General features: G+C 40.4%; 1 protein-coding gene across 6 annotated transcripts in view; it reads left to right on the top strand.

The window, feature by feature from the left end:
- LOC135490608 (ras association domain-containing protein 1-like) overlaps positions 1-19,975 on the top strand; it is a 63,358-nt gene extending 43,383 nt beyond the window's left edge. For 5 of the 6 annotated variants that reach the window (XM_064775852.1, XM_064775851.1, XM_064775853.1 and 2 more), the window contains 6 exons: positions 8,474-8,608; positions 9,268-9,288; positions 11,400-11,593; positions 11,822-11,931; positions 12,471-12,592; positions 13,285-19,975. In XM_064775852.1, coding sequence (XP_064631922.1) covers positions 8,474-8,608; positions 9,268-9,288; positions 11,400-11,593; positions 11,822-11,931; positions 12,471-12,592; positions 13,285-13,458 — 756 coding nt within the window. In that variant the 3' untranslated portion in view covers positions 13,459-19,975. The remainder of the gene's footprint in view (positions 1-8,473; positions 8,609-9,267; positions 9,289-11,399; positions 11,594-11,821; positions 11,932-12,470; positions 12,593-13,284) is intronic. The other variant, XM_064775847.1, reaches the window with a different exon arrangement.
- The last annotated feature ends 1,665 nt before the right edge of the window (positions 19,976-21,640 follow it).

Raw genomic sequence — 21,640 nt, 5'->3', positions numbered from 1 at the left:
TACGGTAATTTGCAGCATCTGTGATAATTTACTGGCCATAAACATGATAACCTATGATATAAATCATTTCAGTGTGTTTGATAAACTCGGTAGAACGTTCCAGGTATGGGGAAACACCCAATGCCGATGTCGAACAAATGTTTCGCGAGGTAGGACTAGGATGTACTGGAAATGTCATCCTATCCTCGAGGTCATCCTGCTAGCTCACAGAAATGCTAACATTTTGCATCAAAATAGAAAATTTGATGGTGTTTGGAGAACTGTTGAGTCATTCAAATGGTAGAAATAGGGTAGAATGGGGTAATTGTAGCCCTGGTGTAATTGTAGCCCCTGCCTATGATATTGATTGATATCCCCATGCATCAAACAATGCAGGGGCTACCAATACCCCATTCTACCTGACATGTAGGAACAAAATCTGTCAGCTAAATAGAGATGTTCTGCTGTAGCCTGTAGTCAGAAAAATATGTTGATTATCTGAGCCGAAAGATTCAGTTCTTAAAATAATACACTTCAAAAAAAATGTGATGGGAAGTTAAAGGTCATACATGAGGATGAGGATGTTGATATACATGTACTGCAATGAACATGTACGTGTATTGTATGATGCAAACACGCGATACATAGTCACATGCATTAATTGATGCACAATATCCCATCACATTTCCGGTGATGTTTGATTGGTCATGACCTGGAATTCCACATTGGTGTTTGATAATAGGCCTTTTTACACGGTGCTGGTTCAAGACAACCCTCCTGAACCGTCACGAGGCGTGTTCGGTTCAGGACGGTTCATTTCGCTTTTACACGGGGACGGTTCGACGATCTGGCCTCGATCCGGCTCCAGGCCGGTTCGTCACTAACATCGTCAATTGGTGGCGCTGATCAATCCTGCTGGCGGTGGAGCTACGAAAATATCACAACCTTCAACAAATAATACAAAATGGTTCACGATGGCGCCGGTGAGATGCAGAGTTTTTGCTTTGGTACACAGCATTTGTATGGAAAGAAAGCTCTTGCTCTCGATAAATTGAAGATTTCACAGCAGTTTCTTTCCGCGGAAAATTTCATGCCAGGAACACGGCAGCTATTCCCGCGAATGACGTCACGCGAGTACCGTGTGCAAACCGGCTCGGAGCCGGTTCGCTTTTACACGCATAAATAAACCCTCCTCCACCGGCCTACACCGGCCTGCACCGACCCGAGACCGGCGATCGGAACCCGCCTCGGACCAGGAGGGTTCAGGACGGTAGGTTCGCTTTTACACGAGGGAAAATAAACCGGCTGGTACCTGAACTAGTCTCGATCCGGCTTGAACCCGCACCGTGTAAAAACGCCTATTGAACCAATGATTTATTGCACAACAGCTGCTGCAGAAAAAAACATGTCACAGTTAATTAAAGCCCAGATTTAGGATAATTTTAATAATAAATTTGGGCCTGGGGGGAACCTTGGGGGTAATAGTGGCAGAGTGGTTAGAATGCCAGGCTTAAACCAGGAGGTCGTAGGTTCGACACTGGGACAGATCAGCACTGTTTCATCTATTTGTGTCCCTGGGCAAGGCACTTTACCCTACTTACTTCTCTCAACCCTGGATTGAACGTGTCCCAAGGCTCGCCTTGGATTTGGAAGTTAACCTGTGATAGACCATCATCCTATCCAGGGGGGTAATACTCCCAGTTGCTTATCACTCTTATTGCTATGGAAACCTTGATAAGTTCTGGCCCGATGAGCTGTTAGTGGCTCTGGCAATAGCCTAGCCAACTGTAACTTTTTACTAGAGAAAATTAGGGCCTAAAGGATAACCGCTCTTTCATCTCCATGTCCTTGAGCAAGACACCTAACCCTACATTGCTTGAGAGAGAGAGAGTATAAATGGGTACTAGGTATGCCTGGGAAGTTAATCTGTGGTGGACCCGAGTCCTGTCCAGGCGGAGTGATAGGCCAAGAGTCATTTGGTGATATAGATACTGGGTGTTAAATTGAGGCCTGATGAGGCATTTACTCATTCAGTGGCCCTAGCAATAGCCAAGCAGACTTCTAACAGGACCTTAATATCAGAATTGGGGGGTCGATTTGTTGTCTAAAACCATTCTGTATTTTTGATCTGACTCTCAAGATTAAGAGTGAGGTCTTCTTTTAAAAGGTTTTATTTCTATCTATAAATGGCCTCGAATTGTGACGAAAGTTGTTGTAATTTGGTTCAATTGTTTAAAGGTACTTGAAAAACACATGTTCGATCCATTTCGAATTATTCATGTATGGGAATTTGATCAATTCGATGCTGTGATTGTTTGAACAACGTCATGTACAGATTCATAATATCACAACATTTCCTATACTAATGATATTTGTCAACTATTTTGTATACACAACGTGTGTACTTGCATTTTTCTCTCGTTAGTTAATGAGTCATTTCCCCTCATTATTGCCTTTGATTCAATGATAGACCCATCCCCATATCCTTGCTCATGCAGGCATCGAGATTGTCAAGTTATATTTATTTGTGCTGTCAGTGAGCGAGATTCATTGTTTCTTTCTAAATGATCGTAAATCAAATGATTAAATCCCAGTTCGGAGTACGCATTTGGAGAGGGTGTTATCATCTTATGAAGATGCCTCCGTGTCAGCAATTGACCCAAAATTTACCGCCAATCTGTATGATAAATTGAACTGAACTTGAGGTAGACACAGTGTCAGCAGTAGCCAGTGTTCTTCACAAGGCCTCTTGCTTGGGCGTTCCACCCTACTTTGGCAACCTGCCACCTTCCTTAAAAGAACCAACCTACCTTGCTTAACAATTTCGTAAAGGGTGGGCTACCTTGTGTTGCACAATGGGAAGACTTCTTTAACATCAAGAGTATCACCCTACCTTGAGAAAACCCTGTGGAGAACACTGATAGGCGGCAAAATGGCATAATTTACATATATGTGGAATTGATAGCATCTTTAGTTGAGATGAACTTTTGCTGGCTGTCTGCACTGTAATGGGTGTGAGTAGTAGGAGATGGTACACATCAGAATTATGGACTCTGATGATTGGGTGATGACTTCCTGACTGTCAGCAGCTCTTGGCATGTCCAAGAACAAATTTGGGGAGGGATTTCTGCAAGTGTAGAAAAAATCCAAGGCCTGCTATGAGGTAACAGGCACTTTGCAGCTCTTGAGACACCTTAGGAACATTATGGCATATTAGAAGATACCAAATTGTGGTAATCTGTTTTTCAAGATACAAATGAGAGGATATTGATCAATTTTCATGTCCACCTTGGCCGATTGACAAGTTTCTTGTGTAACTCTCTCATTTATATTCAGAATACGATAACATGAGCAAGCTGAGTGTCTGGTGTGCTGTGGTTTGTCAGCACATCAGTAGGTGTTGTGTGTAGTGGTCGGAGGTTTCGAGTCATAGGAAACCTTTAGCATTGGGTTGGGTCTGGTCAATTTTTCACGATGGAACGTTTTCAAGATGTGACTCGCTCTACCAAAACTAGGCGCTTGTCGCATCTGAACTCGACAGGTTGATACGGACTTGTTGTTCATTTCCCTATTGTAGACCTTTTGTGAAATCTATTACACACTGATTTGGTCACATTTCACAAAAGGTCTACAATAGGGAAATGAACAACAAGTCCGTATCAACCTGTCAAGTTCAGATGCAACAAGCGCCTAGTTTTGGTAGAGCGGGTCACAGATGTGTAATTGCTTGGGTGAATCTGTTATAAAATTCTGATCAAGGACATGGAATATCTGCCATCATTTGGAACAGGACTGAGAGAGTTAATCTTGCGTTGGTGTTGATTTTGTGACGTCGATTCTCTTTGGGCTTTTAAAGGCCTAGGTTCTTTCCGAAAATTGGAAATTTAACTTGAATTTGAAAATTTCTAATGTGTAAATACAATGTACGAGCAGAATATGAATTTCAACAATGCTGTTGTATTGATTGATATACATCAACAAATACCATAAAAGGCAAGATTCAGTAAATTTTGTGTGCATGATATCTGCGCTACGGCAGTGTTTATTTCTAATTACCTGAACCACAAGAAAATACAGTTATCACGAATGACGTAGACCTTTAACGGGTTTTGCTCTGAAACGCCATCTTCGAAATGGTCCGATTTGTGAGGGATGTAATGGGAAGTGCATTCAGCAATGTTCTGGATAAGAACTGTATCAGTATTAGACACCGCGATGAAAGTAGGAGTACGAAACTTGTGAGTAGCTTGATTACGTACAGGTTGGCCCAAAAAAAGGCTACCGTCCTTCCACCACTCACAGGCCCTAACCAGTGCAGGTGGTTGGATAATTGTTCTGGAAGAAAAGGAGACAGATATCTGATGGTTATGTATTTTTATATCGAGAGCTGACTTTGTGGAGGAAGTTATTTTACAGATTGCTCCAGTTCAATTATTCTTTTCGCTTAGAATCCATCAGGCTTTACAAAATCTTATCTGTATTTTTTGGGCCACCCTGTACAGGTTGGTCTGTGCTTTCTAAGCTTGTCACCTTTGATTTGCACCCAAGTGGCCGAAATTCAGCCAAATTTTTCTTAAATTTCCAGATTAAGCTTACCTTTGGTCAGTGCATTAACTCGGATGAATAATGAATTTTGAACACAGCACGGATTTCGAATTTCTGGAGCGCTGGTTAATCAAAATAGTATTGCCAACCATGATTGTCAGTTGCAATCCACCATCACTGATATCTGATAGAAATTCCATCCTCGACCAGTTGGGCTAAAGGTTATCTCGAGTTTCATCATCCAGAAATTATCTCGAGACGTGGTCACCATAAATAGGAGATGTAATGAACCATATTTTCACCCCTAATTGAATCCTGGAGTGTTTGGGAGATGGTGATGGGGCCAGTGTGGCAGTGGTATCATGTAATGGGATGGTCAGTGCAGAATATTGTCCGGCCAGTGTGTCAGTGACATCATTGTTACCTGCAGACACATGTGGCAATGACATCATGTTACCTGCAGAACAATGTGTGTGATCATGTTTAATACGGTCTGCAGACGAGTGTGGCAATAGCATCATGTCACCTGCAGACCAGTGTAGCGGTAACATCACTGATAGGGAGACGACTCTGGTAATGGCATAATGTTACCTGCCAGCTAGTGTGTCAATGACATCATGTATCCTGCAGACCTAGCTGTCAGTGTCATCATAACTACAGACCAATGTGCCAGCGTCAGTGACGTCATGTTACCTGTAGGCCAATGTGTCAGTGAGGTCATGTTAATGAACAGTGACCTATGTACCCACGGTCAAAACCTATGTGTCATGTCCTTTCGGTAATCGAGGCAAAGATGCCAAACCACTTGATTATGCTGCCCCGTTACTTTAAACTCGGAAATATTTGCAGTCGTTTTATTTCACTGTTATGTGAAATTGCAACTTTTGTGTCCTTATGATGTAGCATGCTGATTACCCCGTGTCAGTAATTTCAAATAGATTTTTTTTCCCACAGCCACATATTTTCGTGAGTATCTGTTAACGCAAATAAAAGGCACGGGAATATTTCCTGGTCTACATGATGTCTTGGATACGAATTTCAGTGTCTAAGTCGGGAGCCAAACCATACCATCCAGTCGAGGAAGACCATATTAGTACTAGTAGCTAAGCTTGACATTCCTCCAACACCAGACATTTCAGAAATTCAAAGCTGGTCATAATCTCCGTATTCTGTTGAGAACGTGCACCGTGGGGCCGATGAAAGCTAATAGAACATGTGTACAGCCAGCCAATAGCGTTGATTAGGGCAAGTTGCCAATAGGGTGGATACATTGGCTATTCTTGATTGAACTTTTCATGGTGTGGCAAATTGGTTGGCGAACAGAAGTATGGAATGAATATTGGCAGGGGAAGAAGAGGAAGAAACTATTCTAAAATGTGAAGCCCAACTCTGTGAAGTTTAGTTTAGGAACACCAAGGGAATCCTTGGAGTCATGGTTGCGGAGCTCATAACCCAAAGGTCATGTGTTCGACACCTAGTAGGACCACCAATTGATTCAGTGTCCTTAAGCAAGACGTTTAACCTTGTGTTGGTTCTGTCAACCAAGGAGTATAAATGGGTACTGGTCGTAAAAAAGATCAACTGTGGCACTGTATGAGTAACTCCTTGTGTTACCCGGAGAGGCTGAGAGGTATATTTCATGGTCACGTAATCGGTGTTGATGACCTTCTATAAAAAAAATGGCAACTGTGAGACAGAGCTGATGTGGTAAACCTTATCTCTGTTAACTGGTGGTTCCCCACAGCAATGCTGACATTACGGCCGAATGTGAACCCTATTTGTAACAGGCAGGGTCCATCTGAGTGACAAAACGAGATTGGGCAGTCTTCTGTAGTGGCTGATAGTCCTTTAACAAGCTCACTGCTGATCATCAGAGGAAAAACTGTCAACTGTGTTCACTACATAAGTCAATGGATCATGAAAAACAGATAGCAAGTATCTCCGAGCTCATACAAATGTGATGGAGAGGGTGACTTGTATGGATAATTTTCAATCTGATTGACTAAATGAGATTGGGCAGGCTCCCAGAGTGGCTGATCTTCCCTCAACAAGCTAGATGCAGATCATCATTGGAAAAGCTGTCGGTAGTGATCACAGAAGTCAATGGGAGATAAAAAACTGATAGCAAATATCTCAGAGCTGGACAAGGATCGCTCCTAAATCAATCTCTGCTGATAACCAGGGACAGGTGATTGAGTGCAGCCTCAGAGCCAAGTGGTTGATACTGCTGACTACCATGCTGTAGAGTTGGGGGGAGACCCCAGGATTGTTTTCTGGATGAACCTGCGTGGCTTTTCAAGGAACTCAAAATTCCTGGCTCTTTTCGCAGTCCTTTGAATGAGACGTAAAACCAGGGTTCCTCTATCTGTTGTCATTGCCAGGGCAGGCAAAAGACCCCACCAAGTGAGAAACCTTCTTGAACTAGGGCTTGAGCTCTACCTCTGGCCAAAGATGGAGTCACAAGGCCAATAAACCCAATTGGTGCCTTACCATAATGGCAAGTTGAAACGCTCATCCTGCCTTGGACATGGTGTATTCTCCAGAGAATAACACCTCCAAGTGCAGAGCGACTGCCTGAAGAAAAAAAAGGAGATTTAGTGATTCATCCATCTTTGAGCAGCAAGGAAGAAAACATTTTCTTTCGACGACTGTCAGTTACGCTGCAAAAGTCAATGGGACATGAATAACAGATAACTAATCATCTTTACGCTATTGAATGAGGGGTCCATGAGCTTGACTCCCTGTCATTAAATCTTGACTGGTAATCATTGTAATAAGTAGCATATCATCGAGCAACAAGTGCTTGTGGGATACATGGCCATCGGACGAACTGTCAATCAAGGCATGCTACAAAGTTAATGGGACATGAAGATGAGGCAGCGGGCCCTATCCGAACTCATCGAAGTGTGTGATTCCGACTGTCTTTTGCATCAGATCCGTCATCATTAACTTGTCCAATTGTAATGTAGTCACCTTACTTACATCGCCATGGCAACACCTAATGTTTCCATGGAAATATATTCAATTCTCGCAATGGGATTTCCGTACTGTATCAGGGGAGTTTTGTTGATGGTCGAGTCGATGAATTCCTTAGGATTCTATTGCGACATTGATTTAAGTTACATGTCCGAAGGTGACGGCATGAGGCGCAGCTATCCAGAAAGTCAATCAATATAAACGGTCACTTGTCCCAATTGTAATGGTGTGATTTCAGATACCTTGTTTAACCCTTTATTAGACTGTGGTCTTGCAGAGATGGCAAAATGGCGAAATATGAAATCTCGTTCGGGTGCTGATTACATCTCAGCTCAGACATGTGTCATGATAAAGCACATTTGAACAACAGAACTGCTTACTGGAGTATTCACAATTTCTTACCTCAGTATTCATAACTTCTTGCCGGAGTATTCAAAATTTCCACCACCCCCCGAGTATTCATGATATCAGACCTGTGTATTCATAACTTTTGACCTGAGTATTCATAACTTTTGACCTGAGTATTCATAACTTTTGACCTGAGTATTCATAACTTTTGACCTGAGTATTCATAACTTTTGACCTGAGTATTCATAACTTTTGACCTGAGTATTCATAACTTTTGACCTGAGTATTCATAACTTTTGACCTGAGTATTCATAACTTTTGACCTGAGTATTCATAACTTTTGACCTGAGTATTCATAATATCTTACCTGTGTATTCATAATTTCTTACCTGGGTATTTCATAATTTCTTTACCTGGGTATTCATAATATCTTACCTGTGTATTCATAATTTCTTACCTGGGTATTTATAATTTCTTACCTGGGTATTCATAATTTCTTACCTGGGTATTCATAATTTCTTACCTGGGTATTCATAATTTCTTACGAGAGTATTCATGATTTTTTCCCTGAGTATTCATAATTTCTCACCAAAGTCTTCATAATTTTCATTTCTTCTACTTGCAGGAATCTGGTGAATTCGAGTCTGGTTATGAGCCAAATGACCGACCAGACTACTCGTCGCTTCCCAAGGAAGACATTCGACGCCGGATAGAGGAATTCAATTCCAAGAATACAAATCATGGACTTCTTATGGAAATGGTAAGCAAAACATACATACCCAGGATCTCCAGACAAGTCTTTGACCATGGGGTGCACTGTGGGCCTTTCAATTATTCTTCATCCTCAATGTTTTGGGCCCTTGGCTGAGATTTAAAAACAGAGTAAATAAATGCTTCCTAATCACTTAGGTTTCTCTCTACTAATAAAAATATCTCTCTTACCACGCATTTACGCGATAAAAGTAAATCAATTAATTGATCAAATCGTTCCAATCCCTTCCTGCGGCCGGCGCTGTCACATTCCTAATGAAACCATTACATTATGTGTGATTTGGGTTCCAGTTCATCCTAACTGAGCCGCACTTACCAATACATTCATGTACATGCTTATATGGAATAATACAATATCGAATGCTCACGGTCTGTTTCATGCTAAAAAGGTCACACTCCCTCATACTTTATTGCACACGTCTATATTCTACATTACGCTATCGGGACGCTGTTGCTGCAGGAAGATAGTCCATCGATTGTCGGATACCAAGGCCGTAATATCAATAGGATAGCGTTGGACGTGATAAGTCAATCAATATTCATTATGGCTCTAAGTCAATGGGCCACAGTGAGGGGTGGCTGTGTTTGGGTGTCAGGTTCAAAATGAGGATGCTAACTTGAGTAATTTACTGTTCGTGTTCTATTCAGGGACAACTTCTGCTTAAACCGGTAGGTTGGCAACTCTTTCAGATACATTGTATATACAGTGTGGTGCAGAAAAAAACCCTGAGCTTTTTTGCAGTACCCTTGGGCCAACATACAGTGGACAGGGAATCTTCGTGTAGAAAGTTGTGCAGAGATAATTACTAACGTGGTTCACAAGTTTTGGTTCCGTTTACCGAAATAATTTTTTAATTCTAGATCATTGCTGATCAATGAATTAAAATGAGCAAAAAATTTCAAACAAGTGTTCGTTGCAACTACTGAAACTGGAAACTACTAAAAACTTGATGTTTACAATCTTGATTTTGGACCACCCTGTATATAACTAAAACCACTCATTATCAAAAACTGGAAACGGAACAACTTTTTCACTTTTCGAACATTTCTGTATTTTCCTTTGCCTTCATTTGATGTTCATTTAAGACAGGAGTATTTTATAATCTGGGCTCTGACAACAAATTTCTGATCGATGGGGTGAGAGCATTTTGTATTAAAGGGGACAGCTTTGGCGTGGGCTTTACCTGGCCTGGAGGATAATACCCCTGCTTGCCACCATGCACCGCCACTGGTAGTATCACACTGAAGCTGATCTATGATAATGATTTTCGTCGGTGTTGTGAGGCAGTTTTGGTGCATGCGGTTCGCGGTAGGCCTGGTACACTTCAATATGAATGGGGGCTTTTGAAGATCCACGTGGGCCTGCCACGATGACTCAAATCAGCTAGACATGCCGGCCAAATCCGGGACAGGTCTGTACATACCAGTGTGGTCGAGTCCCCCCCCCCCCAGATCAGGCCTGGGGAGCTCCCTTTTTACCATCTCACTCCCCTGTCATCATGAAAACTCTTAAGACCTTGAAATCCTGCCATAATCAATGTCTCCGTCATCACATGATCATGGAATTCGAGCAATTTGCAGATTGGATATTTCTATTCTAAGGAACTGGGGCCCCACGGGGCTGGAGGCTGGCCACATCGTCTGGCCTGAGCTATTATATTACGCTGCTCTGCTGCCAGGGTCAATATCAATATTCATTAGACTCGTGAGCGACAGTCGATCGGAAGCCAGATTAATGAAACAATTAGTCAGTTTTCCTCAATATTGCTTTGGATTCGCTAACATTAAAGGCCTGCACCAATCGTTACAAATTTGTAATTGAATTTGAAAATTCCAAATTGTGTGAATACGTGCCGAGTGTGAATTTCAACAATACTGTTGTTAGATAAAGATATGTAATACTTTAAATACCAAAATTCAGCTAATTGCAAAACAATGGCATTGTGTAATGCATTCTATTTTCCGGTGCAACCAGTGACAAAGAATGGTGTAACCCTTTAAATATATATATGATGAACAGGCTGGGTCGTGGGCATCGATATCATTTGCTGCAATCAGAATATTGTCAAATTAGTTTGATTACTTGCTATGCTTTCTTTAAAAAAATCATTTTGGTGCTTATGATTTGATTATGGGAATCTTTTCAAGGCACCGTAATTTACCAGTTCGTTTCTTGTCAATTGTTTCTCATCCAATATCTTCAAGTTTCTAATGAGGCTAACCAGGGGCAGGTCGGTGTTTTAGTTAAGGAGCTGGTGGTGATCGTCGGCAACATCACACCAGTTTCGGATGTTACGAGACTCCATCACCGCGTCAAATTCTTCTCCTCATTTCTACTCTCAGAATTCTTTCTCAGTTTGTTTAAACCCTTTCGGGATGAAATTTTCAAACATGAATTCCTGATACAAAACCCTTTAGAAAATTTAATGATTTTGTCAACCCTGTATCTCTTACAATGTCAATCAGATTTTCATTTTTGCACCGTATGTAAATTTGGATTGTGCCTGTGGGTGGCATTTTTCATTCACTCTCGAAATCTGATTTGTGATTTATGAAATGTTGATTTGCTGTATACAGTAGAACTTCTCCATTAAGGAGACCTTCGGGACTGGCAAGTCCTGTCCTTAATTAAAGAGGTGTCTTGATTAGAGAGGTCAAATGGAATAGAAACTACCAATTTGGGACCAAAACTAGTGTCCTTAATAGAGAGGTTGTTCTTAATAGAGAGGTTGTCCTTAATAGAGAGGTGTCCGCTAAGGGAGGTTCCACTGTACTTTCAGAGAGAAGATGGCCTAACATTCCAAGGTTTCATTCGGGTAAACATGAACCTAACTCGTCCAATCAACATGTCGATAGGCGTACGGCCACCGTCTATTTACGATGTGCTCACGCATGAAGACATAGAGGACGATCACACCCAGACGACGTCTTTCTATTTACCCAGAGACACAGTCAAAGCTTTACATATTACCAGGTAAGCGTGTAGACTATGTCAAACCTCGGTGGTTATGCCAGTCACTGATACAGCCTTTGCAAATAAACTGTTTTTTGGGGGGGGACCTGGCTGCTAAGGTCGGCATCGGCACCCCTGGCGCCCACTGGGACAGTCTGGCAGTTTTTTGGTACCCCTTGGTTCACCTTGGCACCCCAACAGGCCACTGATAGTTCGAAAGCCCTGCTTTGATATCTGTTATGATTTCAGTGATACAACGACGCGAGAAGTGATATCTTTACTCCTACACAAGTTCCATATCACAGACAATCCACACAAGTTTGCCCTCTACCATCATTTTATTGGCGACAATAACAAACGTAAGTTTCCAATAAAATAAACACTAACTATATCAGTCTGGCCATTTTGAAATTCAGGAATGTTCCCAAAATTGGATGATGTATTTCAGTTTCTGAAAATCTCTCTCTGAACCATCTCTCCTGTTAATGATGAAGAATAGACTGATTTCTGGCATCAAAACTTTATGTCCATGTCAGAAGTTTGAAAGTGATGGAATTTTAGCAGGGGAATAGCTGACCCCTTGCCCTCAGATGAAAAGCCTTGGAGGAGTATTATAATACTCCCTGGAGAACAACAACTCCAAGGGGAAACCTATAAAATTCTGTGCCCCTTTATTTTTGCGATTCACAAATTTTTCTTAGAAAAATTTTTTTGGCCAGACTACGAAATTTCTTTATGGTTTAAAAAGAACATATTCTTTTTATTGGAAATCCAATATTTTCATAGTAAAACTTGATTTGCAAAAAGTTGAAAATATTATTTTCACAAATCAAGTTTTCCTGTGAGATGAAACGCCACCAATTTTTTGGCGATTCACAGTATATCTGCCTCATTTCAGTTCAAATCCGTAAGTTGCCCGACGGTGAGAAGCCACTGCAGCTCTGGCTGAAGTGGGAGGAGGAGGAGTCTGAGAGCCAGTGGAAACTTGTGCTGCAAGAAAATGAGACGGGAGAAATCATGGTAAGGATGTCACTCGGTTGCCGTGGCAACAAAGTATTTGTTTCCCTAGTTACTGAGGCCATGTTCATTCCCCATCAGTGTTGGGCACTGTTATTTTATGTTAGTGGGAATTGGGTATGTGCTTGATTCTGACGACATTGGTGAGAATGGTTCGAGGGTAATGAATTTTGTGGACAGTGCATGGTCTTGAAAAAGTGTTCTGATGAAGAATATGCCTGTAAAGTTTATTCTGCTTTATGATTTTGGAATAGAAACTGATACATCATGGTTGGTGTTGATTGTCTCACCAAAACCACCTGGGTGGAGCTAAAATGTTTGTCTGCAGTTTAGCTCCACCCCTCCTGGTTTAGGTGAGACAACCAGTACCCCCAGTTCAGTATCAGTTCCTTAAAGGGACAATATAGGCAGCAGCTCGGCCGCCAAGACGAAGTTACACAAAGTCGCCAATAGGGGTCTCTCACATCTCACAGTATGTCGAAATGATTCATGCTTGTACGAGGAATATATTTAGTGCTGAATCTGACATGACCCAGGGCCCTTACTGTGTGTATTAGTCACCTGAAGATGGCCAAATTAGCCCCTCTGTTCCTGCGTTTAGTCCCCCTGCCTTTGAGTGAAATTTGGAACAGAGAGTAAGCATTCTGTTTCTTGTGAAGTTGTCAGTCCTAATATTTGTGTTTTCTCTCTTCCAGTGGGAGGCGTTTAGTATACCAGAATTGTCCAACTTCCTCGAGATTCTTGATCGTGAGGAAAAAGAACACATTGAACAATTGCGTACGAAATATAAAGTTAAGAAACTGCAACTAAATGCGCGAGTACGAGAGATTGTGTCAGAAGCTAGCGACACGGGAGAAAGTACGGCGTAGAAATTATGGGATAGAATCCAGTGAAAGGTGTCGGAATCAGATTCTGTAGAATGATGCGGGCGAAAAATGTGATTGAGATCTCCAGATTATGTCAAAATGTTCTTAGAATCAGGACGGAAAGAATGTCATAGACATGGAGAATGCCACTCAGAAGTTATTGTCAATCTGTGGATTCAGTCGGGAAAATCAGTTTCCAGAAACTTTTTGTTCTCCTAAAGTAGTTTTAACAGGGTTGAAATTGTAAAAAAATGTTTGAAAATGTATATCTGTGAGTGATTTATTTGATTCAGTGAAAATTTTCCGGGTGGCTGATTTTTGATATGTGTCAATTTTCATGTGCTGTTTTTCCGCCCTGTTAAAACGTTTTATGGAGAACACATGACAGGCCTGGTATCATTGTGGATTCATTCAGATCTGGACGTACGAAAATATGGAATGTCAAATTTGTATTTCACGGTGGATTTGTATAATCGCTAAGCTGCTGCATTTGTGGGTGCTTGTGCATCCTGATCCTTGCCAAGGTTAAGTGACTTGCCTGAGGTGACCTCAGTTTCCTGTCTCAAGAATTTTTTATACACTAGTGTTTGAAATAATGTAGAAAATATGCAAAATAGGGATCCAATTTCAACTCGTAAAGTGCAGAACTAAAGAGCGATTTTTGTTGCTGCGACATGCAATGATAATTGCATGTGACAAAAATTGCTTGTTTGTAGTTGTCATCCAATTGCCTGTGACACGAATCAGTCATAACTGCCGATTACTGCGCTCTTGCACCTAAGATAGTTGTGAGAAAAAAAAAATTAGAGAATTTCAGAATTGCATACACTTGCATGTGCGCTGCCATGGAGTGTTGGAAGGAAATTCATTTCCCTCAACCAATCTGGACAAGTGTGACCCAGGATCTTTTTACACACTTCACGGCAGAAAAACTTCGATGATGGAATACAGAACATTTTTCCTTTGGCAATTTTCTTCATTTGTGAAACAACGAAATGACCGCTGTATAATCTTTTTGTGCATCTTTGGTCCCCTCACATTGTTCTTTAGTTTTCCCGAAAGATTTGGAGCAGGGAATTGGTCGTGCTAATTATATCCACAAGTAATAGGCAGCTGAGAATTTGCGGTAAAGTCAATGCACATTTTGTTTGTGCAGAACATTGTAATGTTAGTCAAACATTGAAATATGCAAAAGTGTTGTGCCAGGTAAGGTAAAAGTGATACAATTATAGACTCGGTACAATTATAGCCTCTATAGTCTAGAAAACCGCTGACAGTATGCATTAATGCACACACAGGTTATTATTGTACTGAGACCTTAATTGTACTGCCTTACCTTGCAATTTTTTGTGCAATTCCTATACTACCAAACTATACTACTGTATTATACTATACTTGCCCACAGTTGCATGCAAAAAATCTCCCGTTACAGCATCATGCAACGAAATTTTTGCACCTCTCAAACCTGGAAAAAATTGTTAGGTGTGGAGTGCAAAATCGCTTGTTGCTACTTGCATGCAACAGAAATCACATATCCCTGCAACAAAACTTGCTACTGTGTAACAAAACTTGCTTGTGTATGGCGAACATTACTATTGGTATTGAAACTACTGATTCAGTTTTCATTTGGCCATTCATTTATATCGGTGAGAAACTTATGGGGGTGGGGGTAGGTGATCTACCAAGCTGAAACGAAAAATGGAAAACTTCTTTATGAAAAAGAAGGTTGTGAAAAGGCTTTTCTATCTGAAGTTTGTCTCCACCTGTTGGGTTGGCTTTTATAGTTTGTTGATTTGTCAATATGTTGTTTTACAAAGATTTGAAACTTTTCACTTGCCTGTCAGTCAACCTGTATAAGAATGATGATGGCAATGCAGTGTTTTTCAAACTTGTTTGCTGATTCTTGGAAGTCAGGGTGACCTGACGAAGCAATGACTAAGACCTGGTTTACATAGGATTTATGGTTGGTGTAAAGTCACGTGATGAAACAATGACTAAGGCATGGTTTACATCAGATTCATGGTTCACTTAAGGTCACGTGATGAAGCAATGACTTGAGCCGCCTGGTTTACATATGATTCATGGTTTCCGCAGCTCTGGCTGATGCATGGTTTACATAGCATTCAGTTTCACCTCCAGTCATTGGATGAAACAATGACTCAGGCCTGGTTTACATAGGATTGACTTATCAGGAGCATGTTCGTTATTGGCTTTTGATTAAAAACAAGACATGACACACTCTTTGTAAACCTTAGAAAACATGATCATGAGGCAGTGACGAAGAATGATCAGGTTAAATCTTGTTAAAAAAGGGTGATTTTCGTTTTAAACTGCAATTTTTTTCTGCTTATAGAAAAGTGACAAAAATTCCATGACTCTGACCTGGTTTCCGTTACTGTCTGAATGGCTAACATTAGAAATACTTTTTAGGCTGGAGTTATACAGGATTCATATAGTCACTTGTCATGATTCACTTGTCACAAGTCAACTGACTTTTACTTGAAAACACGAAATGAGGGTGAAAAGTGACCTCGTGAATCGTAGGTAGCCCGCTCTTTCGAAATGACTTGTTCGTTCTTCATGGCGTGAACAGTGAACAGCGTCAGGTTACATGCAAGTGCAACAAAACTTGAGCTTTCAGTTTGATGTCACACATTTTTGTTGCTGAGCTGGAAGTCGATTGGTTTTAATTGAAACTAAATTATTATTTAGTTGATGTGTATGCTATAATGATGTGAATTACTTCTGTCTGTGCTGAAATAGTCTATGTTGTTGATTTCCTCCAAATATGAACTGTTGAATGATTTGGTCTTATGTGTCGATGGGGGTTGCTTTTGCAGCAAATACAGAATTCATTTGCACCTTTTATAAGTAACGGTAATTTCCAATACAGATTGGGAGAAGTCAGTACTTTTGCCAGAATTGAATTGAAGAACTCCAAACTAAAAGGGTTACCAATAATATTTCAAAAACAATTTTTGTCTGAAAAAATATTTCTTGGTAAGATGACCCCACTCAAATGCTTTTTGCACCAAAGTAAGCTCCATGCCCAAATTTTACACATTACATCATGAAAATTCCTTTTAAGACAGTACAGTATATCGAAATTTTGTTAGCAGAAAAGGGGGTACAAACTCCCCATCTTCCAGGCAAGGGGGTATACCCCCTGTCACCCTGCTGGTAGAAATGATGGCAGACATGCTGGAGGCGTATGTTGTCCGCACCCCACCCCCCACCCTCACCACTTCCACCCAATCCTGAAGGAGTATCAAGTTTCTATGACATAAGGTGAAAACTGATAGTCAGGTTTTTATCATGGCAGACTTGTTGACTATTGTCGACTTCACTGCATTTAATATTTTACGATTCTGACTCGATGCATCGAACTTTGATTGTTTTCATTCCAACATTAAGTAGTTGGCTTTACTATTCCTTATTCTAGATAGGTACTTGTATTCTCAAATATTTCAGTGAAGGCCCACTCATTTTGGTACTGCCGAAACCCAGTTAAAACAAACTTCAGGGGATCAGAGTTTTCGTGTGTTATATCTTGGTTTTGTTAACAACGAATGGGGAGTTTATACAGAAACTGGCAATGTTATCTGTCGATTTTCATTCAAACTGAGTTTTAAGTGAGTTTTACTGTTATAATTGAGTTGTACTTTCATAATTTGGTGTTATGCCGTTATAACAGAATTATACTGTTATAACTCAGTTATACTGTTATAACTCAGTTATATTGTTATAACTGACTCTATCAGTATAATATGCATATTATTGTTCAGTTGTCTGTCGTATGAATATTGTTGCAATATTGTGTTAGCTTTTCCCCGTGGTTGCCATAAGATCATGTTTAACCCTGAGAAATTTGAAGCCACAGAAAACTTTGACAAAATTAGGCAAAGTGACGAGCTGTCATGACATTGGCACCAGGGCAAGTGCTGCCATCGCTTTGTAAGAAAGGCAGTCTGGACATTCCACTATGTGAAATGCAGTATACACAAAGTTTACTGATGAATTGGAGTGATTTAGATGTGCTAATCAACTTTTGGACAGTGTCATATCCTATGCCATGTAGAGGGCACCACTGCAATCCAGTGAGGCAGGCAGAATATTCATAGGTTGAACTGTACATGTAGCCTTGACCTCTTGTAAACAGTGACCTTGACCTCGAGCAACAAGGCCAAGGTTGAAGGTTTGTCTCTTGGTGATCGAGATGGACAATTAAGTTTGTCGACTTAAACGTGTTCTTTCGTAGTAAAATAGTTGTTTAACTCCAGCGTTTAGTTTCTTTGCATTTTGAATGGTTTTTGGTGACTTAACTTTATAGTTTGAATATGTTGTTTTGGTTGAAACGAGAATTCAAAGAGGTACTGGCAGAACTCCTCTGTGGCGTAGCACTGACAAGTAACAGGGTTATGACTGTGGCGTAAACAAATTAGGCTGGTGTTTCGTTCAAGTTACTGTAAACCCCTTTATTTTGCAAGCCTAATAATTTCACAGTATCACGACAGGAGATGTACAAATGAGCACTTCACGGGGATGAGACATATACGATACTTTGAGAATTTCCATTTTTCCACTCTTAAAAAAAGGGCTAAATTTGACAGGAGAAATGGAAAGATCTTTGGCTCTGCTCTGGGTAGAACTTTGAATTTTCAGAATCGGACCAAAAATAACCATTTTAGAGGTATATTTGGAAGTTAGGGGAGTTCCAAATTTTCACGGTCAAATACAAAGACTTTTCCTCAAAAGGGGGTTGTTTGCACCAGTCACCTCCCTTGTCTTGCCTATTATGTGTCATGTATTTTTTCACTCATATCCAAGAATGTATAGCCAATTTTCACCAATTTTCACCAATTTTGTCCTGTTTCATTAATGTTTCATTTCACACTATAATCTTGGAAGTCAAAATTATGCTTTGGAAGATCGAAATTGTTTGATATTTTGTTGCATCATGATTGTTTATAAATGATTGTTGAAAATTACTGATTATGATTTCATCATTGGGAATTGTATTTTCTTATCCCTCTTTACCGAAAGATGTTAATTGGCCACCTTTTAATGTTACACATATTTTTTGGGTTTGTACACGCACAAGCTGTTGATGTTGATGTTATCGTTTAGATTTCAAGTGTAAGGAGCCAAGTCTGTACCCTACTCATTTTGGAGTGATCTTACCCATCTGCTAGTCTCCGGAAAAAAGATGGTGATTTCGATAAGCATGATTTGGGAATTACTCACTAGATGGCACTGTGTTAGCATCAGCCATCAGCGATGTTGGGAATTAAAAGTCTTTCTCTATTTTTGGCACCAGACGTCTGATATATCGCAAAGATTTACTGGAATCATTTTTAAGTTTTAAAAAAATTAATAAGCAGCATTTGGATGTCTCTCCAAATGCTGCATAGGTGGAGCTAGTAGCCTGAAACCGAGTAGACTCTTTCATCCCTTTCTGCTCTTCGAAAAAATATTACATTTCAGCCAGGGTGGTCAAGTGATAAGCAGTGCCATCTGTGAGATATTCATCGAACTGCTCATCACTAAGCGGTGCGTTTGTGGGGACAAGTTGGCGGGCACAACCGTTGTGAGAGGAATCAGAGAAAGGCAAAAGAGCATTTGAAAAGCTTTTGAGTGTAAAACTAATGCAGATAATTATTGTTACATTTTGTTTTCATGATAGTGATACAAGAACAAAAAAACGTGTAAACTTATAACCAAGACGGGCTGTAACAGCTCCCAAGTCATCAGGGTCTTTGCTACAGACAAGGGGGGGTGATTACCTGTATGGGGAAACTTCTCTTTCGCACTTTCTTCATCTCGTATGCCCTTTTTCCCCGAGAATGTCCTGTGTTGAATCGGGATGTTTTAGCCAGGCCCAGCAAGAGTACATGATAATTACAAGAATAGTTGTTTCCGCTTGGTATAAGGTGTCCGTCAGTTAGATAATTCTTAATCTAGCGAAAATTCTGAATATCCCCAGTAAAGTCTGAATACCCTGCATGAGTCGATTTGGGATATTTTGAACCCTGCCAGAGTACATAATAGCAAAATTATTGTTTCCGCTTGGCATGAGGTGTCTTTTTCAGCTAGATAATTCTTGATTTATCATGTTGAAACCAGTCATTGGACATTCCCTTCAGTTTGTTGTTCTCGCATAACTACAGTGGAACCTCCCTTTGCGGACACCTCTCTGTTAAGGACGTCTTCTCTATTAAGGACTCTAGTTTTAGTCCCAAAGTGGACGTTTCCATTCAATTTGACCTCTCTAATCAGGATACATCTCTAACAGCACTTGTCAGTCACGAGGGTGTCCTTAATAGAGAGGTTCTACTGAAACTCTATCTGACAACTTTGCGATCAGATTAACACATTCTAGCTTTGGAACACGGTTTTTCTAGAAGATCATCATAAAATGACTGTGCCATGTTCTGTAATTTTATTCCAAAAACTGCAAGTCTTTTCAATTTGTCTGTAAATAATGTATATTATGTATGTCAATACAATGAAGTTTATGATATTGAAGTCTTCTTCTTTCTTGTATTCACTCTGTGAACAAGCGCGTTGCTAGCAGACAGTGTTATACAGGCATGAGAAAAGTCCAATAACACTTTCTGAAACACTGGCAACCATTTCTTGTGCTACACCCAGCTGGAGAGAGGACTGTACCTCCTGCTACTTGAGCTACAGGTTATGAGAGACAGGGGACAACTGCCTTCTTTCTCCCCTTATTAGGGATGTTGAGAACAGCGACTTATCAAGGATCCGTATACGTATACGGATAAAACTCGGTAGAAAGATGACGAATTTTGTGTACATTTCTATCTGTTTACATATAAGGATCCGTGATCCCTCGTCTTGACCTCCCTATTGTCAATATCCGCGCAACGGATCTCGCCTACGGCTAAAGATATTGTATCACTTTGTGCATCACCAGCCATGTTTCTTCAGCTTCCTGACTAATAAAGGTATTTCCACAATGCGCTAGTAGAAAGCAGTTAACGAAGAATGAATGTTTTATAAGAAAAGAATTTAATTTCAAGCCACAGGATGCGATTTAATCTTTTTTTGAACATATATTACCTGAAATATGAAGAAATTAAAAAAAGGAATTCTCTTGGAAACCGCCTTTTTTATGTACAATATGTATTCTCAATCGCGAACTTGTCAACACCCCAACAGTTATGTCAAGGTGTTGCCTACTTTGAAAGCATAAGGGAGGTTGAGAACAGCATCTTATCAAGGATCCTCATACGTATACTGATAGAACTCGGCAAAAAGAGGACGAATTTTTTAGCTCAGCTGACAAAGTCAAATAGCTACTCAAATGGTGTCCATCCATCCGTGGACAAAATTGGGCTTTTTGTAACCGTAAGACCTACTAGGCTGTAGGCACTTCAAATCTGGCCGTCAGGTAGAACAGCCAAAGATATGCTGGTATTGCTGCTGGCAGAAAAAAAGAGGGCAAACAGTGTAAATTACGCAAAAAAATATTGTCGCTTTATATCTACAGATAGAAGTTTGAAATAAAGTTGAAGAGGTTTGCATAATATTGATGTTTTGATATAAAATAGAATAGTTTCGATTTATGTCACCAGTTGGCGTTATTTGGGCAAAAATATAGGTTTGCAAACTGTGTTGTTTAAACTTATGTTGTTAAATCTAAAGGTTTGAAGATCAGTGACTGCACCTATATTTAATCAAAGGGTACAAGGAAGGCCTCCTGTAATATTGAGCAATTGACAAGGTCAATAGTGGGTTACACCGAACCAGAAGCCCTTGAGCCTGCCACTGGTGAAAGTATCGTCCGCTTGTGTGGCTGTGCTGAACCTGTTTTGACAACTAAAGCAAGTCATTTTCTCAATCAAATTTGATACTGGCGTGAAAACCAATCAATTCCAGGACCACAGTGTGAAATTGGCTTAGGCGACTGTAGCGCTATCTCGTGGCAGAAAATGAAACTGAAATCTCCGTCCAAAACTTTCAGTTCCACTTTCTACCGCTAGATGGCAGCACGATCGAGACCCGGTCCATGCCGGCTCTGCCGTTTGTATTCTGTGTTCCCAAATATCTTCTTCTTGCACATTCATTCTTTATATTTCGGAAGATTGGTGTGTATCATTTGAAATATGATATTGCCGTTTATTTTGTAACTTAAATCTAAAGCATAGTTTTCTCTGTGAAG

This window comes from Lineus longissimus, chromosome 7 (assembly GCF_910592395.1).
Source record: "Lineus longissimus chromosome 7, tnLinLong1.2, whole genome shotgun sequence".
In the NCBI taxonomy this organism is placed as follows: Eukaryota; Metazoa; Nemertea; class Pilidiophora; order Heteronemertea; family Lineidae; genus Lineus; species Lineus longissimus.
The sequence above is the reverse complement of the archived record's forward strand: the minus strand, read 5'-3'. Positions and strand labels throughout refer to the sequence as shown.